At 41.5% G+C, this 19,727-nt stretch overlaps 1 protein-coding gene and 2 long non-coding RNA genes across 3 annotated transcripts; 2 read left to right on the top strand and 1 right to left on the bottom strand.

The window, feature by feature from the left end:
- The first annotated feature begins 531 nt into the window (after positions 1 to 531).
- Positions 532 to 4,675, top strand: LOC115596892 (uncharacterized). Its single transcript, XR_003986971.1, has 3 exons — positions 532 to 2,188; positions 3,902 to 3,969; positions 4,518 to 4,675. It is a non-coding gene; the product is annotated as an uncharacterized LOC115596892 (long non-coding RNA).
- Positions 4,676 to 6,132: 1,457 nt separating this feature from the next.
- Positions 6,133 to 11,577, top strand: mrps23 (mitochondrial ribosomal protein S23). Its single transcript, XM_030406502.1, has 5 exons — positions 6,133 to 6,316; positions 7,915 to 8,094; positions 9,312 to 9,389; positions 9,664 to 9,787; positions 11,171 to 11,577. Exons 1-5 carry the CDS (start codon positions 6,273 to 6,275, stop codon positions 11,294 to 11,296), a joined length of 552 nt encoding a protein of 183 aa, XP_030262362.1. The 5' UTR covers positions 6,133 to 6,272; the 3' UTR covers positions 11,297 to 11,577.
- A 5,681-nt stretch (positions 11,578 to 17,258) lies between these two features.
- On the bottom strand, positions 17,259 to 18,874 carry LOC115574224 (uncharacterized). The gene is made up of 2 exons (XR_003982449.1): positions 18,739 to 18,874; positions 17,259 to 18,296 (listed from the first exon to the last, which is right to left on the bottom strand). It is a non-coding gene; the product is annotated as an uncharacterized LOC115574224 (long non-coding RNA).
- Between the last annotated feature and the right edge of the window lie 853 nt (positions 18,875 to 19,727).

The raw sequence follows: 19,727 nt of genomic DNA, 5'->3' as shown, positions 1-19,727 counted from the left end.
ATTTAAGTGCAGCTGATTTGACCATGGAGATCGGGGTGACGGCTGGCTTGACCGCAGTTCCATGTCCATGTGTCACGGTAGATTGCCCCGCCGTAGCCCACTAGCCTACTGTTTCTTCTACACAGCACCGTCCAGGAGATGACAACATCCGGTCTCAGAATATGAATAAACAGACCTTTTTTCCGTTTCTGTTTTCTAGTGATTTTATTTTTATTATATGAAATAGAAAATGAAAACCGAATCATTTTTATAATTTCGCTCATCCCTTTTTGACCATGAAAAAGAAAAACGCCTTGTATTTCAATTTTAATTTTTATATTCTAAAACAAAAATCAAATAACCACTAGTTTTTTGTTTTTTAATAACCGTTTCTGAAAGGAAAATCGAATGACCAAAAGATACACGGACCGGGTCAAAGTTAAAAAGATAATATTTTAATATATAGGCTATACATCCTGTTTTTCTGTTCTGTTTCTACATTAATATATAGCAATTTTTACCAGCTCAAGAAAAATACATTAACATGAGTAATTTATTTACAGTCTGTGTGTGTGTGTGTGTGTGTCTGTGGTACTTTTGTTATGTTGATTTTTATATTGTATTTATGTTCTAACACTGTGAATTATTTGCAAAAGTGCCATACCATTTATCTTTGTTGCTGTTGTTGTTATTATTAGCTGACAAGGCCAGTGTCAGTCATGGAGTCGATGCAGAGGGACAGGATATTGCCAGTCATAGGAGTGAGGAGGAGGAAGAGACATATGAGGAGGGACAGGAGAAGGAGGAAGAGGAGATGGAAGAGGAGGAGGAGGAAAGTGGAGCAGGAACCACCAAAAAACAGTGCCAGGTACAGGTGCAGTGTGCAGGACTAGGTTGGCAACTATTAGGATGTCATGTGTTGATGTTCCAATTCCAGTCACACAGAAACAATACGCCCATCTTCTCCTGCAGTTATTATAGTGCAAATAAAGTATTCAGGTTAAAATTATGGTTCCACTTGTGTCCGTCATGCAATCGGATAAAAGGCCTCTCCAAATCAAGCTCCCGGGCTGAATTTCAACCCCAGCCGGCCCCTGGCCCTGAGCACTTCTGCACAGGTGATATCAGATTCGCTTAATGTGAAGATATCTTTTTCACTCCTCCTGACCTCTGCTGAAAGCAGAGCTGCGCAGATGGCTGGTTGCTGATCTAAAAATCGTTCATCTCGTAAGAGCTGTTCCATCTTGTAATAACGTCTGTGATCAACCTATGACTTGGCAGCTAGAGTAAGCACTGTTTTTGTTTTAACTGTTCACTGGCTAGTGTGCTGCGCCTAAAAAAGGCTGTTACACGTCTGACCCTGCCGAGAAGTCGCGCCACTGACTGTATTTTCAGTGCTCTCTGTGATGCCAGATTAAGGCTGTGTGCAAAACACTGTATATGCGTCAAGCCTGCGAGTCTCGCCGCAACAGTCATATTCGATGCATTATTTGTAACAACAACGGGATCTTTTCCATCCAATCCCCATTCAGTCAGAGCCTCATTCAGTAATGCTGCTATGTGTTCCCCCGTGGGACTGTCACGCATGGCTCGGGTTTGCAGTACATGGGACTCAAGGTTCCACTGGTCATCTATGTGATGTGCTGTAAGAGTTACATACGATTCAGTGGCCCTCGAAGTCCAAGCGTCGCATGTCAAAGCGATTCTCTCTGCTGAGCTGAGCGAGTTCAGCACCGTAGCTTTGACTTGTCCGTACAACTTCGGGAGAGCAATGTCCGTGATGTGTTGCCGGGAAGGGATGGTGTAACGGGGCTCCAGTGTTCCCTCATTCCCTCATTCTCCACAACACTCAGAGGGCGCATGTCTTTGCAAATAAAAGAAAGTATCTGTGTTATCTTGGTTGCACGAGTTGAGGTCGCTGGTAGTTTCGAAAAGTTAACTTCTTGAATACTTTGTTGAGCAGGATCCACTTGTTGCACGTTAGCCTGTAATGCTACATTGTCATGGTGTCTCGCCACATGTGATCGCAAATTTGTAGTGTAGCCGCCAGAAGAGGGCGTGGTTATAAACTAGGGCAGGCAGATTTAAAGATGCCCTAATCAGGCAGATAGGTTGCTGTCTGTTTGGAGTCCTCACCAGCTAATTTGTGGCAGGCTGGTGGGGAGGATTGTGAGGGCACTGCCAACTCGTTTTGGAGCCGTTCCGGGAGGTATGTTTATCTCTATGAATGAAAAGAGTTTCCACTGTTCACTCGGCAGTTTGGTTGTATGTGTGCATATGTTAATGCCAGTGTTGGGGAGTAACGAATTACATGTAACGACGTTACGTAATTTAATTACAAAATGTACGTAATTGTAATCCGTTACATTACTGTGAGAAAATATGTAATTAAATTACAGTTGCTTTTGGAAATTTCAATGATTACAACTTAAGTTACATTTGAAAAATCCCCGCAAAAGCTCGGATTCATCAAATAGTTTTTCGCCCCCCTGGATTCATGTTTGTTTTTAGTTATTTTCATATCAACATCCTTCTGCCAAAACTGACGCTTGTGATTGGCTCTGTCTGGTCATGTGCCATTCGACTCAACCGACAAACCGTACGGCGGCAGTCAGACTCAGCAGCAACAGTGTCAGCGGCGCACAAGATGTTCCTGGGCTGGAAATACAAAAAACACTTCATACAGACAGAAGCCAGGCTTCCCTGTATTACAAAGGTGGCTCTCTTTTAACCCAGCTAGATCACCATGGTAACTTGTGCTTAGCTCATAACCTGGTCCTGACCAGGTTCTGTTCAGAGTTTAATCATAAAATCGGCTATAAAAGCGCCGCTGTTTCACTATTTAACTCATTTACAGCTGGCGTCACCTTTACTTTGAAAGTCCAGTGGAGCTGGATCAGAAGGGAGCATTTGTACGGAGGGAGAGATCGCGCTGACCCGCTGCTGTTTACTTTCTCTCTGAGGTCTCCGCCTACAGATGTTCAGCTGAGGGGATACGCTGCTCAGCTATTGATCCGACTCGAGTCAGGAGGTCATTTATTAGGCTATAGCTGATTTACTTTTATATACAGTCAGTCACCACTGAAAGAAGTTGTGCGCTCGCAGCAGGACAGATCATTTAACTTAATGTGGCCATGAATAAATTAATTGTTTCGCCTGTTATGTGTTGCCCAAAAGCAAATCTTGAGTAGTCTACTCTGTTTTCTCACATTTAAAAAGGTCTTTGTACAGAGACAACATGAGATTTGCTTGTAGCTACAGCACCTAAAAAACCCACTGTAACCTATTTTCATGCGCACACCAGCCTCGCTTTCAATAAAACACACACTGGCATTTTATAATTGCGATCAGTGAAATATATTAAAACAATATAAAACACAGTTTAAAACAACAGTTGTTGTTGCTCTAAAGCTTCATATTTAAAAGCAGCTCAATGTAGAGCTGTCAGAAATTAAAATCAGCCTTCTCTTGTCATATTTGCAGCAACACTGTTGCTTCAGGCTGTGATCAGGCTTTTTTGTATCGCTCATACTCTCTCCATTAAAACAACCTGCTCCTCTTGGCTGAAATCAGCCCGTTGTCGCTCCATTTAGTGAGGAAGTGAGCCTCCTTTGCAGCACAGGCCTAAGGTCAGACTCATAATATATGGTTAAACCTTTGAACTGAAAGGTTAATCACACTATAGGTCTTAAAATGTGAAAATGGTTAGCAGTTGAGAGATTTCATTCAAAATAAAGAAAAGTAATCATAATGTAATCAAATGTAATTAGTTACATTACTTTGAGAAAGTAATTGAAATAGTTACACTACTATTACATTTTCAACAGGGTAACTTGTAATTGTAACCAACTACATTTCCAAAGTAATCTTCCCAACACTGGTTAATGCTGACCATATTGCATGTTTGTTGCCACTAAAACAGTTGCAGGGGGGAAGCAAACCGAGGAGTGTCGGGTAGATCAGTGTGTGTACCCTGCGACAGTCTGTATGGTATGTGTTGCTTGAAATGTAGTTTTGTATTTTAATATTACAAGATGGATGTTTCATAGCTTGTATGTTGCACTGCTTGCTTGCTATATGTTTGGTGAACAGTATTTGTTTTGTGATGTAGGTGCATAAGGAGCAGCGGTGTATGGCCTGACTGCTGTTCCTTTTCCTCTTATTTTTTGTTTGGTTGAAGTGTTCGGTTGAACAGCTATCACTGAGCGGGGTTGCGTTCCTTTGTATGGCCTCGTGTTAAGATACACAGAGCGGAGCTGTTCAGCCGAGCTGTCATTTATTTTTGTTTGTTTTGTTTGTTTGACCACTCTCCAACCTATTGATCAGGTTAAGCAGTCAGCTTTTAGTATCCAAGTGTGCTCAACCTGCCTTAAACCGAGGGGCTTAGGGGGTTTGCTGTATACACCGGCAGGAGTTGCAATTTGAGTGTGTGCAGTGGCTATGGTTGCTCTATAGAGGTGCCGTGTTATAGTTACTGCCAGGTGTGTGTGTGTAACATTATTAATCACTGTTTTGTTTATCCCCTCTCTCGCCTGCAGTAAGCCCGATGGAACCAGGCCGGCTGTGAACCTGATCATTAGGGGAGATGTTCTAGCCATTGTTGCTTGCAACACTTCTTTTATATGTGCCAATAAATAAATAGATTTTAGCCTAACTTTTGTATGAATAAAGGAACAAGTGTTGTTTTAAAACTTCATACTGGAGTTCTGCCTCATCTTTCGAACCAAGGGTAACAGTAGTATTGCCCGAGCACTTGACTCTAGCGTTGCAGAGTTTACAGACCGCATGGCTCTTGTCGAAGTCGTAACTGCCTTCCTTTGTTTTGAAACCAAAATATGCTCAAACATCAGCTTTAAAAGGTGCTGGAGCCACCTGTATCCTCTCGTCCTCAGTCATCACCGGGATCTCGCAGGATTTCATAGTTCCTTTGGCGCGGAGGACGTAATGACTGCTGCCAACTAGCGTCCGGAGGTTTAATTGCAACACAAAAATGAACAAATGCCGTGAATATTTGCATGTTAATTGTTAATAAAAAATCGATACAGTACTGTTGAATAGCGATACGGTATTGTGAAAGAAATATCGCAATAATTAAGTGTATCGATATTTTCTTACACCCCTAATCAGAACTCCACCACACACATAGATGAGACATGACAGTGGAGCGACTTGAACCTTTGTGTTATAAATCAATTAACATAACTTCCTTGTGGGGGCTAACAAGTCACCTTCCACTTATTCAACGTGCTTAAATATGAGTCATAATTCAGAAAAGGCCCCCTTTTTGCTTGTTAAGCTAACTGCTTGTTAATGAGAGATAAGAATAATCAAATATGTCTGCTGTCTGTGTCGACTGTTTATCTTGCCTCCAATCTTAAACTTCTTCCAGATATTGAGTTTACTGTGTAAACATGGCTGTTCCTACTAACAGTCACAGTAGTCATCTCTTGGTTTTGTCACAGTTTTAGATGTGTAGCATGTATTTTTAGTTTGCACTTGTCCTCCGATAAATAGCCTTATAATAAGCCAGTGTTGTATTGCTTTTTAAGAATTGCAGCTGAATTGCACGTCTTCCAAACCTCAGTATTATTATAATGTGAATAAAATCATGTTGACAATAATTAATTGACACAAAAGAAATGGCAATTTCGTATCACTCACAGCTACACAAGATACACAGCTAAGTAGTTAGCTTTCTATAAGTACTTTGTTTATCAATTTTGCATTAATTAATCAACATATTATGGTATTAAGGCCTGAAAAAAAGTTTGGGCACATACTGCCCTTTTCTGACTTTGAGCTACCCTGCCCCTCTATAATAACGTGCATGTCTCTGGTGCACAGTGTAAATATCAAGAAACAGTTGAGCATGTGATTGCCCAAAGTATCAGTGTTAGAAGAGTATTCTAAAAGCCAGACTCAGTAGGGAGCAAATCAAATTTAGTATTACAGAAATATTACAACTGAATTCAGGGCACGTGGGGTACAGGGCAATATTTATGTTTTTAGAAAAGACCGGACTTATTGAAAGAATATTGTCGGGAGTTTTTTTCGTTTTTTTTTTTTTCGTTTTTTACTATGCGTATCATTGTTTGATGTTACTGATCCTCTTACGGCAATCAACACTGGTCGACACTCCAGCTCAAAAGGGGGCAGTAATGCGCACCTAAACGTTGTTTGCCAACGGAAGGAGAAGAAGAAGAAGAAGAAGACGAAGAAGCAAAAGTGGGAAAAGTAACCTCATTATAGTGCAACGTCTGTGCCACTGTCGTCGATTGATCAATTAATGCCAAATGGCTGGCAGCAGGCTCGAGAGGTTTGGGACTGTGTTTAGCCGGTAAGTGAACACCCCCTGTTAGCCGCGACAGCGGTAGATAATTAACTCGGTTTCAAGGATATCACAGTGACACTGTCACAAGCCATCTGATCAAACGCATTAGCAACAATTATTTGTTGGTTAATCGGTCATAACGACGGTTTTCAGCAAACAACTTAACTTGAAGCAAATAGATTGTCCCTGCGGCAGCGTTAGGACCAGGAGCTGCGTTCAACGACGTCAGCGCCATGATGCCCGACTGCCATTGTCGCAACACTCTGACGTTAGTTAAGTAACTTGTAGGGTCTTTATTTACCTTAGAGGAGGCCTCTGCCCGAACAGTTAGTGTCATTGGATGACACTTCATTGAATTGGCGTAAGTCTGATGCAACTAACTTGCAGTCCATTCTTATGACTGTTTTTAACTAAGACCAATTTCTCAGTTACAACCAGTCTTAGTAAAGACCAGTCAGTGCAACCAGCTCCTCCACCCATCCATCCATCCATCCAATAATGAATTGGATTTGTATGCTGCTTTTCAAGACACCCAAATCGCTCTTGCAGGGTTTCAGGTTCCATTCATTCACACACCGTCATACTGGTGGTGGTAAACTTCGATAGTAGACTGACGGAAGCGTGGCTGCCATTCAGCGCCTATGGCCCCTCCGACCACCACCTCAAACATACAGCAGTCATACACATTCACACGAGGCAAGGTGGGTGAAGTGTCTTGCCCAAGGACCCAATGACCATGAATTGGCCGGGCGGGATCAAACAGCCGACCATCCGAACATAGGCCGACCCGCTCTATCACCTGAGCCACGGTCGCAACGGTTGTATAGTGCCAGTTAACAACAAAAGTCATCCCATGACACTTTTAGCAGGTCTAAACCATACTATCAGAAGCGTTGCCTCCCTCCTCCTTATCACTAATGTTTTTTTGTCTAAGATTTATTACTTAATAAGAAAGGTAGCTGTTTAAAGTTATTGGTAATATGTAGGGCTGTCAAACAATTAATTTTTTTAATTCGATTAATTGCATTTTGTCCATAGTTAACTCGCGGTTAATCGCAAATTAATTGCAATTTTTTGGGCACATTTTTTTTCTGTTCTAAATGTAACCTAATGTATTTTTTTCATGTTCTGAATACTTTTAACAACATAAGAAAGGGAAAACATGCTTGCTTTCTGAAAATGTTTATTCAACACTTCAAATCATTCAGGAAAATAAAAGGCTCCAAAGAGGATGTTGCGTTAACGAGTTATTAACGCGTTCACTTTGACAGCCCTAGTAATATGTGAATGCACTGTAGCGAAGACGGAATGTACAACAACCACATGCTGCTGTTGGAGCGTCCGACCTAGGAAGGTCTGCAAGATGGTGGGCAAGAACAACTTCTGGTTAATGCAAAAAATATCAAATGACGGAATTAAGATCTCTGTTGGTGTGTACAATAGAGCTCAATGAAAAGTCTCAAGAAGTGAATATTGTCCTATAATTTGTGAGACTGCACAATAATGTGTTCTTATTTATCTGTGTATAAATTTGAGATTTATAATGAATGACACGTTGTCAAATGCCACTTTAATCATCAGTTGTGTAATGTCTTAATTGACAGGGTTCGCAATCTGATGCACTCTGGTGTCATAAAGCTGCCAGAAAAACCCATCTGGTATGATGTTTATGAGGCTTTTCCACCAAAGAGGGTCCCACTTCATGTGAAGCCACATACTAGACTCTGTACCAAGAAACGGGAGACTGTGCCTGAGGTCTTCTACAAAGAGGATAACATTAGAGCGTAAGTCAAGTTCTCACAAATGTGCTTCTATACCATCATTTTGAAAATAACACGTGGATAAAAAGTGCTTTGTTATTTGTTAGTGATATTTAATTTAGTGCAAAATGGTCCGGTTTGAGAGTATTTATTTTTGACTCTCCACTGATATTCACTTTTGATTGTGACATTGACTTGAAGATATGCTGCATTGTAGTTGTAATTTTAAAAAAAAGTTAAAGGTGATTTCAGGTTCGGGACTTTTCAAGCATAAATTTGCCCAGATTCACCTGTCCTGGCACCTGAACTTATTAGAACTGATTAATTTGGCAGCCTTTTTGTTTGTTGTTTTATGACGGCTCACTGATGTTTTGTTAGAACGGTTTATGGATTGACTGTAGTGCCTGCTGATACACGAGAGGCACTAATGGCCCACAGTGGCAGCACTACTGGAGAACAGTGCGCAGTTGAAGAGAAATTATATTAAGAAAGACTGACCTCAGTTCTCTCACAGAGTCTGTCTATCTCTGTCCTGAACATTATTATTCCTGGAGGAAGGTTAAGACCCACTTCTCCTTCCTAAGCATCTTTGTAGACCTTTTTAAAGAATTGCTTGCTGGTTTTATCATCACTTTATTTACTAACAAGGACACAAAACAGATGTGTTTTACAGTCTGGAAGCAAACAAGCATGATCAGCAATGTGGTCATTACAGATTACTGACGAATCAAACAATACAGATGAAAGATTGAACACAATGTGTCTTTCAAAGAGCACAAGCTCTGTTTGTGATATTTGCAGTGCCATATAGTCATACTGGCTATATACACATTCTCATAAATTGAAATTATCTCTCTTAATAAAGGATCACAAGTCAACAGTCATAGCTGAACCATTGCTAACATTCTTAACTACTTTCATCACAAATTGGTAAGTGATTTACAGTAATGAAATGTTACAGTTTATGAGATGTTAATTACATTTGCCTTTATTAATCCCTTATGGAAGTTCCATTTCCCAGTTTTTTTACACACATACATAGGGATTAATGTCAGAGCAAGGGGGCTGCACTGTTCAAGGGCAACCTCGGTGTTGCCAAGAAGTTGAACTCGCACTTCTCCAGCTACCAGTCCATACAAATGAAATATGCCTGGATGGAAATAAGCTGTTTTTCATGTCAGCATCCAAAATTTGTAAGATGTTTTTCAGACTCAATTCACCTATGACTGTGTGCCTTTCAGGAAGTTCTATGAGCATTATGGGATGGGTCCTCTGCCTTTTGATCTGTCCAAATCAAACTTTGTTTCTACATGTCAGAGGTATGTTTTTTCACTTCTGGTTAAAGCAGTATTTTATGAAAAGATCATATACAAGCATGAAAACAAATGCCAGAAGAGAAGATGCTTTAAATTACAAGTGTGATATAAATTATGTGGTAGAGGAGATGGTTTTTGGAATTCTAGAATCTTATGGTAAAGTTAAGTAAAAAACACACAAGAAAATGGATTGTACACTACGTTACAAAATACATGAAACATTTTATTTCTCTAACAGTGTTTCCTAATTGTTGTTATTCTGTCGTTGATCCTGCAGGTTTGTAGACAAGTACACAGAGATCAAGAGCAGGAATGCGTTCGAAGACGCTGCTGTATTTGAGGAGACAGGAAAGGCTTTACTTACAGAGGGCATGGTGCTGAGAGGGAGAGGAGCTCGTTCTGTAAGAGTCTTCATCAAGTACTGACTAGGGCTGCCACCTACACATTTATGATTTAAAATTGATCAATCAAGGAGCTCCCAAACTCAGGGTCTCTACATATGAACTTGACCATTGAGAACATTGTTTTGTGTACACAGTTTACTAAAAAAGATTTTGAACAACTCACCTTAGCAGTTGCTTGTTCCACTTGCGGTCGTCCTGCCAGCCAAGAAGTGTCGATCTCCGATGCGACGTAACATGGAGGATAGTTAAGGTGGAACACTTCTGTCTTCTGGCAACAACTATCCACACAATATCTCACATGACTTTTCCGGCTTTTGATTTTAGTATTGTTTCCTATATAAGGCTCCTTTTTCAACTTCAAGGTCAATCTTGTTTTTCGCTAACGACAAAACAAATTATCTGCGCATTTATATGGAAATAAGCTTTAGGAGAGGTCCACCTTAACTGTCCTCTATGTTAAGTTGCATTCGGAAATAGAAACTTCTCAGCTGGCAGGACAGTGGCTAGGGGAACAAGCAACTGCTAATGTGATTTGTTCAAAAATGTTTTTTTTTATTAAGCTCTGTGTATGCAAACAATGCTCTCAACACTCGTGTTCATGTGTAGAGACCTGGTGATACTGCAAGCAAAGTTTCATGTTGTGTCGAGACTTCTCAGTGTTTTAAAAATAGCGATTTTGATGCTATCTAAAAAGTGCCCTTAGCACTCCCGTTAAAAATGAGTTTGACCCAAAAACGAAAGTATGGTACAAGTACGGTCTTACAAGTGCCTCTTTCATAATAATTATGCTTTTACATGAAGGTTTGACTGGGGTACATTCGCAAAGAAGCTGTGGTTGCATTTTGGCGAGAGTTTTGCTTAAGTTTACGTCTTACCTTGAAAAAAAATAATCACAAACATGTCAACTGCTTAATGTTGGTCCTGCAAAGGTGACTATCCACTCATTCAGTAAAAGAAACACTTGCAACTGCCTTGTTTTAAAGATTAACTTCAACATAACTCGATACATAACGTGTGCTGTGTAAATTGTCTGGTTGTATCTTCCATGCCAAAATGACAAACAGTTCACAGGCCAAATGCATAATTAACAGCGTTAACGATAATTTAATATATAGTTTTGTCTCCCCATGTGTCCACCTCATAATTTCACCCGCAGCTATCTTTAGAAAACCTTGTGTATGCAGGGTCTGAAGTATTGTGTGAGGATGGTGCCTTCTCACTCTACAGTCTTCTTTTAGGCCAGTATATATGTGGGGAAAAGGCATCAAATCATATTTGGGCGCACACATATTTTATGCATCTGTCCCCAGTTGTGACAAAACTTACAGCCCCATATGACAGTTTTGAAAACTTGATCATAGCACTTTTTTTATCCTGCAGGTTTCAGCAGAATCCAGGGATCCAGTGCTTGAGTTGAAGCTAACTGACATGTTGGCAGAGCGGCAGTCAATCAGCGCTTCCAGCGAGGAGAAGATGGGGTGTACCATGCACACACAAACACCATAGACTTTCAATGGCTGAATAACCATCTGATAAGGTGCAGATTCAGGACTTTTAGAAGCTGTTGTTATGTTTTCCTCTCCTCTACAAGACGATCATGGTTGTATTTCAACTGCCAAGTCTTGAAATCGGTACCTTCAGTTTGGACTTTACTTACCATCAGAGACATACAATGACTTTACCGAAGAAATAATGTCACTGCAAGGCTGGATCATCATCACTCTTTATGTCCAGTTGTCTATGTTCAAATTACAACCTCTCAAATAAATTGCTTGGAGTAACCAACACTTTCCGTAATCAATCCTTTCTTTCCAGATTATCGTGTAATTTCCTTCAATCACTTAGGAGACACTTTGTTCAACTCTTGTTTGTGTGGGGGAAAAAAAAGAATATGAAATAATCTATTTACTCTTTCAAATATTGCCCCTATACACCATTTTCATATTTTATTGTGTTCCCAGTTATTGGTAATGCCCACCGACAGACACTGAGAGAAAGACAGAACAAACCTGTAACATGTAGTTCACAAGTTAAACTTGGTGATCACAGCTCAAAATTAATGTATCAGTCATTTCACAAAATCATAAATATATTGGACTAAAAAGCTATCTTTAGGGAAAACAAAACAACAAATTTTCTGTCTGTGATTACAATAAACCCTGTGGACATAGGGTCCAAGATGATAGTAAACCAGTGTTATTATGCTTGGTCATGAGGAATGCTAAAGAAAGCATTGGCAAAATGTTTTATCATGAACCACTTGCTCACAGTTTTTCAGGAACCCCATCCAATGCTGGATTGGCCTTTTTAGACTCTATCACAAAATGATGGTTGGAGGGAATTTAATCAGAATCTGTCACTTGAACTGTTCTGTGGGCACTCAATGCAGTGAAAAGGGTAAATGATGGCTTCCCAGTTTTTCACCTTGTGACTAGTGACAAAGTTTAAGGTGGTACCGTCAGACATCTATCAGGGGTGTGATTGTTCTGGATAAATCCGGAAATCCGGCTTTTGCGACCTGAAAATGAGGCTCCCGTTAATCATGCAAATCTGTTTTGTTTTTTTTGGGAGGGGGGTGCACAAGGCGAATTTAAGTTGCACACAGTGAAAGCACTACACCCTAAGTTATCTTGAAATGGATTATTATTGTCATTACTGCTATTTGTATAATTTCTACAAGTCACCGTTTAAGTTGAGTGACTGAAATCCTCGTCATCCTATTCAAAGGCTGCAACAGGTGACTCATCGAACCAGGGTGAAGTTAGTTTTAGGTTGGATATTTGGCGGATATTCACTCGGGTCCAGCTGCGACTTTACTGAGGTTTGCCCAGTGTTGGAAGCAGGAGGACGGTCAGCTCACCTCCAGAGCCTCTTGCTGAATCGCTGGAAACTGATTTAGGGACCATCATTAAATTACGTAGCATTAATATACTGATGCAATATAATTGCAGTTTTTTCAATAGCTTCCATGTCATGTGGCCCAGCAGCAGATTGTATTAGTAAACTGGATGAATAAGACATGCCTATTTTTATTGTACTTTAGTGCTTTCTCTATTTTATATGAATATTAATATGAGAAATTATGATTTTTTTTTTTCCTCAATAACTTCCATGACATTTGGCCTACTGACTTCTGAAACGGATTCTGTTTCCATAAAACACAGAAACACAGAAATTAATGGTAAAAAAAAATCTGTAATGCTCAAGAGGTTGACACATTTCAAGGAGCAATGTCCAGGGGGGGGCGCTGCTGCTGCTTGAGCGACTCCCGACGTATACTCGTGTGCTCGTAACTTTATGTAGTTCTGTGCAAATTTTACATGTCATGTGCAAGATAAGAATGTGTACTCTTAAACTTGCAACTTGGGCGATCCTGATCTTCTTCGTGTGTCCTGCTTTTGGATGTCTAAGACGGGGAGATCAGCCTGCAATTCACCCAGAGCAGCGTGTGTATTCACGGTGCAGACTGCTGGAGCTCAAGCCGGCTGGCGCTAACGTGAATCCGCGACGGACTTCCCTCCTTGTGGATGTCCCTCACCATCTACTGCGGGGACATTATAACAAGCGGATCCGAAGGAAAAGAGGGTCCAGAGGAGGGATCAGAAACCGCCTACGGAGACGCGGTAGCAGGCTTCCCTTACCTGCAATCACGCTGTCAAATGTCCGGTCGCTGAACAATAAACTAACCGAACTTTCTGCACTCATCCACTATGACTCGGATGACAAACAAACAAGCCTCTTCTGTATCACAGAATCGTGGCTGTCAGAAGACATCGATGTACACATTGATGGATTTAACATCATACGGCTTGACAGGGATACGGTGAAAACCAGGAAGTCCATTGGGGGCGGGCTCTGCCTAGCTGACAACACCAGGTGGGCAACCAACTACACAGTGAGAGAGAGCGAGAGCTGCAGAGACTACGAGCTCCTAACTGTGTCCTTCAGACCACATTATTTGCCCCGGGAGTTCACACAGATGACGGTGATACTGGCGTATGTTCCTGGACCTGACTACAACCTGGCGGCAGACCGAATAGCAGACTTCTATCACAGAGCTGTCACCCGGACCGGCGAGCAGCCTGTGTTTCTGTTGGGGGACTTCAACAGATGTGACGTCACCACCGTATTGCCAAACCTGGAACAATACGTGACATCCCCCACGAGACTGGACAGAATGCTTGACCTCTGCTATGGGAACATACCTGGTGCATATATTTCTAAGGCCCGCCCACCCCTTGGTCGTTCAGACCACAATGTCATTCTCTTACTCCCACGATACAGACAGAAACTGAAAACAGACCAAATCCAGACCAAAATCATTAAAACATGGGACAATGACTCAACTGAAACACTAAGGGGCTGCTTGGAACTGACTGACTGGGATGTGTTTTTCAAAAACAACGACTCTGATCTGAACCTGGTAACTGACTCAATCTCCTCCTATCTGACTTTTTGCACTAACTCTGTCATTCCATCTAAGCAGGTTAGACTTTACCCCAACAACAAACCCTGGGTTACAAAAGACCTGAAAATATGCCTAAATAAAAAGAAACTGGCATTTTTGAGTGGTGACAGACAGAAAGTTTTTGAGCTAGAGAAAGAGTTCAGACAGAAATCAAGGCTGGCAAAAATCCACTATAAAAACAAAGTGGAGAGGAAATTCACAACAGGGAATGTCAGGGAGGCCTGGCAAGGGCTCAATACCATGATGGGCAGAGAGCAGAGGCCTGCCCATATCAAATGCACTGATCCCACCTCTTTTGCAGAGCAGCTTAACACATTCTACAGCAGGTTTGATAATTCACAACACCCATTGGGAGATAAGACCCCCAGCACTCCCAACACTCCCATCACTCCCAGCCCCTCATACACATCAGTTACAATAGAGAAAAATAAAGTGGTCCAATTCCTGTCCAGAGTGAACCCACAGAAATCATCAGGCCCAGACAAACTACATGGTCGAGTTCTCAAGGAATGTGCCACTCAACTTGGGGATGTCATGACTCAGCTCTTCCAGCTGCTTTTGGACTCAGGTTTTGTTCCTCATGCATGGAAAAAATCCACCATCATTCCAATTCCCAAGACCACAAAAGCTATGGCCCCCAAAGACTACAGACCAGTGGCTTTGACATCTGTTCTGTGCAAGTGCATGGAACGGGTGGTGTGTGACCTGCTGACCTCCTCAGTCGCAGACAAACTGGACCCACTCCAGTTTGCCTATAAAGCAAAGCGAGGGGTGGAAGACGCCTGCCTGACACTCTTGGACGCTGTTACCAAAAACATGGACCACACTCACTCATGTTCCAGGATTTTATTTATGGACTTCTCCTCGGCTTTTAACACAGTCAACACGAACATCTTATCAGACTGCCTCACTGAACTACAGGTCAACCTGGTACTGGTCAAATGGATCAGAGACTTTCTACAGGACAGATCACAGCATGTAACGGTCAATGGAAAAATATCCACCAACATTATCATAAACACAGGGGTCCCACAAGGTTGTGTCTTATCACCCATTCTTTTCTCCATCTACACAAACAAGATAACCTGCAACATGGACAATATGACACTTTTTAAATATGCTGATGACATGGCCTTGGTGGCTCACCTGACAGACTCTAATAGCCTAACAGCATATCACCAACAGGTGGACTCACTCATCACTCTCATTGAGGAGAGCTTCTTAGAGCTTAACATCTCTAAGACGAAGGAGCTGTGTTGCTGCAGGAGAGTGACACCAGGTGACTCCGCCCAACCACTACTGCAGCCACTGAAGATCAAAGGGCAGGAGGTGGAGCAGGTGGAGGCGTTCAGGTATCTGGGCATTGAGGTGGACAGAAGACTGTCCTTCTCTGTCCACACTGAACACACCTACAAAAAGGCACAACAACGTCTCTTCTTGCTGAGGAAATTGAGGAGTTTTAATGTGAGCAAAGACATTTTAACAGTCGTTTACAGATCACTCTTCGAGTCAGTCCTCACTTACAACATCTCATCCTAGTACACCTTTCTTTCCGTCAGAGACAAATCCAAACTGTCACGCATCATCAAACACGCAAGTAAAATAACAGGCACCACACAGTCCTCCATCTCAGACCTCCACACACAGGCAGTCAGACGCAAAGCCACCTCCATCATACACGACCCTTCACATCCACTCCACAACTCATTCCAACTCCTTCCTTCAGGCCGTCGCTACAGGGTCCCACTAGCCAGGACAAACTTAGTGAAAAAATCATTCGTCCCATCCGCCATCAACATCATCAACAATGCACTATAAAATCCTTTTAAAATCCTCATTCTGTATTGCACGTATGCACTGTATTTATTTTATTTTCATTATGTTGCTGTTTTTATGTTGACTGCACATCTGTGAACACGTCAAAGACGAATTTCCACTGCTTTTTGCAGGGGACAATAAAGTTTTTTCTGATTCTGATTCTGATTCTGATTCTACATTTTCTTCTATTTTGTCTCATGTCTTAGATTCTGAAAATGAATTTTTTTTCAAAAATCTCACTAGTAGTCACCATTAAAAGGGTTATTTTTCTAAATTTTCTTCCGGACCCCCCGACTCAGAGCACCACTGCTACAAAAAAAACTAGGGGAAACACTGTGTTATAAGAATTATGGATGTGTGGGGCGAACTATTTCTTTCTTAGCTGAAGCCAACAACGTAAGGAGAGAATTTTTTTTACTTTATATTATTTATAAAGTTTTGCTTGTGAATTCAACTGCACTTGATGGGCGGGGCCTACACTGGTGGATGAGAGAAGAGTTTCTATTGGTTGGTTTGACCTGGCTCCAGCGCCAGCTACGTCTTCTGGATTACACCCACTTCTCCCCTTGTGCTGTGCTGCTTGGAGGCAAGCCTGTTGCTCTTGAAACGTTTCCCATAAGTAATGAATTGCGCTATATATCGTTGGCTACAGCCTGCCGTACAGTCACAACAACAACAACACAAGTAATGAATTATAATGCCCTGCTGCTGCAAGCACACTGATTAGCAGCAACATGGTTGTCTCTGCTAGTCACGGCCTGAGCAGAGTAGCCTAATGAGTGAGTGAATTATAGGGAGGCGTATACAACGTAGGCCTGTGAGTTAAACATTTAGTGTTGCATGGTCCTCGCAGTGCCAAAACGTCACGGTTCCTACACAACAGTACTACCGCGGATTACTAAACTGCCGCTGAACGCAGTGCCAGTTTCCACTGTGTAGCAGGCTGCCGCTACTCCTCCCGGCTCCCGTTCTCACTCCAGCTGTTCTAATGTCAACAAACATACGTGGCGAATAATTCAACAAATTCACGCACATTACCAAACTCAGATTTATGTGTCTGTTATATTATGGAATGGATCTACAGATTAATTGGTAACACTACATTGATCTTCATTCGCTGTTGTTTTTTTAATGACCATGACTTTTATTGTAATGCAATAAAAATAAATACTGTCAAAATAATACGTCCGTTTTTCTTTTAATGCCAGAATGGAAAACCAACAGCAGTCACAAGCTAGGGTAAGTCATTGCTTAATTTGTTTCTGTACAGCCTAAGTGACAGTAATGCATTGTACTGTAATGTACTAATGTCATTTTACCAATGTCCATACATGTGAAATCCCTTTCCAGTATGATGCATGTGAAACCACAGAGACGGCCGAATGAAAGTCAGGGACATGTACAGAGTCAGGGACAGGGACAGAGTCATACTTTCAGTTATTCCTTTAGAGGCTGAAGGCTACACATGGAGTGCCAGCATCTGCAGATGCGTATTGTGTTGCAATCCTTGCAGCTAGCCTTTGGCATGAGGGCAAACTCAGGAGCACTAGCAGGGAGAGGTGTAAGGTCAAGTTCATCCTGAAGAGGACCAATGTACAGGACAAACTTCCCTCCCCCTGAAGCACTTAATATGGCCCCAGTGTAGCCCTCAGCCTCTAAAGGAATAACTGAAATTTTCCTCCTTCCATTTCCACCTGTTAAAATGACAAACAATATAAGGACTTAAACCATGATGTATTCATGTTTTTTCTGCAGTATTAACACAGCAAACATAAAAGAAGTTGCATTTTAAGTACAGTAATTATGTACCTGCTGCTTTAAAAAGGAGCCACCTGTCCTGGAGCTGTGTCATCCTGGGGAATGTCTAAACCAGTAAATTCGACAACTACATTAAAATGAAATATTTTGAGGGAGAAATTTCAGTATATGAAAGGCATTGCACAGAACCCTTGATGACACAGGCAATTAGGCAATGTACTTGCTTCAACATGCGTAATACCTCAACATGTGATATGTCAGAATCTACTGACACAGTCCTCTTCCCCAGGCCAGCTTGCATAAAAGTTAACTCCTCCCTGGGGTTTGGAGTTACTTCCACATTAGATCCAAGTAAAAAAAAAGGAAACATCGAATGGCTTCCATATCTTCACAGCCTTGGCTGTAGGCATTTGACCTCTGGGGAGTGCTCTTTTCTTGCCTCGGAAGAATCCAGGGAAAGACCTGTGTGATTGTAGAAAAATAATGTTATTAGTTCCAACTTAAAGTAAGCTGACTGTCAAGCCACATGAACCACATCCAAGTACCAGAGAAAATAATACAGATACACAAGTTAAACCACACAACCTAAATCAGCAGCTCCATCTTTGCGATACCATCATGGCAAAGCCAGAGTAATGTAATTTATTTTGCCTAAATAATCCAATACCATTAATGGTGAAATTGCAGGTACAGTATAATGTCTACAGTAGAAACAATGTAGAAACGATGTAGAAAAAGTAGTAAAAATGTACGGTGTTAAAAGCCTAACTTGGTCATGTTCTCTCCACAAGAAGAGAAGAGACTGATCCTGATAAAATACATGTAATGTGAAAATGTGCATTTACATGACACATTTAGGTGGTCAATTTACATGGGTAATTTACATGGGTGCAAAACTGTCTACCTGGCCATTTCAGTCTGGACTGAGAGTCGCTGACCCTGTCTCTGACTCTGTACATGTCCCTGACTTTCATTCGGCATTGCCCTTGAAATCAGAGACAGGAGGTGTCTGGCCATCTCTGGCTTCACGTGCATCATACTGGAAAGGGATTTCACATGTATGGACATTGGTAAAAGGACATCAGTACATTACAGTACAATGCATTACTGTCACTTAGGCTGTACAGAAACAAATTAAGAAATGACTTACCCTAGCTTGTGACTGCTGTTGGTTTTCCATTCTGGCATTAAAAGAAAAACGGACGTATTATTTTGACAGTATTTATTTAACATTGCATAACAATAAAAGTCATGGTCAATAAAAAACAACAGCGAGTGAAGATCAATGTAGTGTTACCAATTAATCTGTAGATCCATTCCATAATATAACAGATACATAGGGAGCCAGGAGGAGTAGCGGCAGCCCGCTACACAGTGGAAACTGGCACTGTGTTCAGCGGTAGTTTAGTAATCCACGGTAGTACTGTTGTGTAGGAACAAGGGCTGCACGAAAAATCGTTAAAAAATCGCGATCTTGATTCACACATACACATGATCTTATTTCTACACATAGCGATTCTGAAGCATTTTATATCTCGAGCTGAATCACAAACAAATGCTCCTATTTTCCTCCCGGATTTTTTGAAGCGCCCCCAAACGCAGCACTGCCGCTGCCTCCTCCCTCAACCTGTGGTAAAGCATCTTTACAATAGTGATGGGAACGGCAGTTCTTTTTACTGTACTGAATCTCTAGAATCTGTTCATTAAAATGATACGTTCAAAAGATTTGTTCACCGAATCGTTCAGTGCACTCCAACTCCCTGAACTGATAAGCAGCCAAACGATCCGTCATTCAGTTCATTAATCAGCCCTGAGGTTCACGTTCACTTACTGAGGGACGGTGCGTTCACGGACTATAGTACACAATCATTCGCGGGAGACGCAGCGCTGCTT

This window comes from Sparus aurata, chromosome 2 (assembly GCF_900880675.1).
Source record: "Sparus aurata chromosome 2, fSpaAur1.1, whole genome shotgun sequence".
NCBI classification, from domain to species: domain Eukaryota; kingdom Metazoa; phylum Chordata; class Actinopteri; order Spariformes; family Sparidae; genus Sparus; species Sparus aurata.
This window is presented reverse-complemented; position numbering and strand designations above follow the sequence as displayed.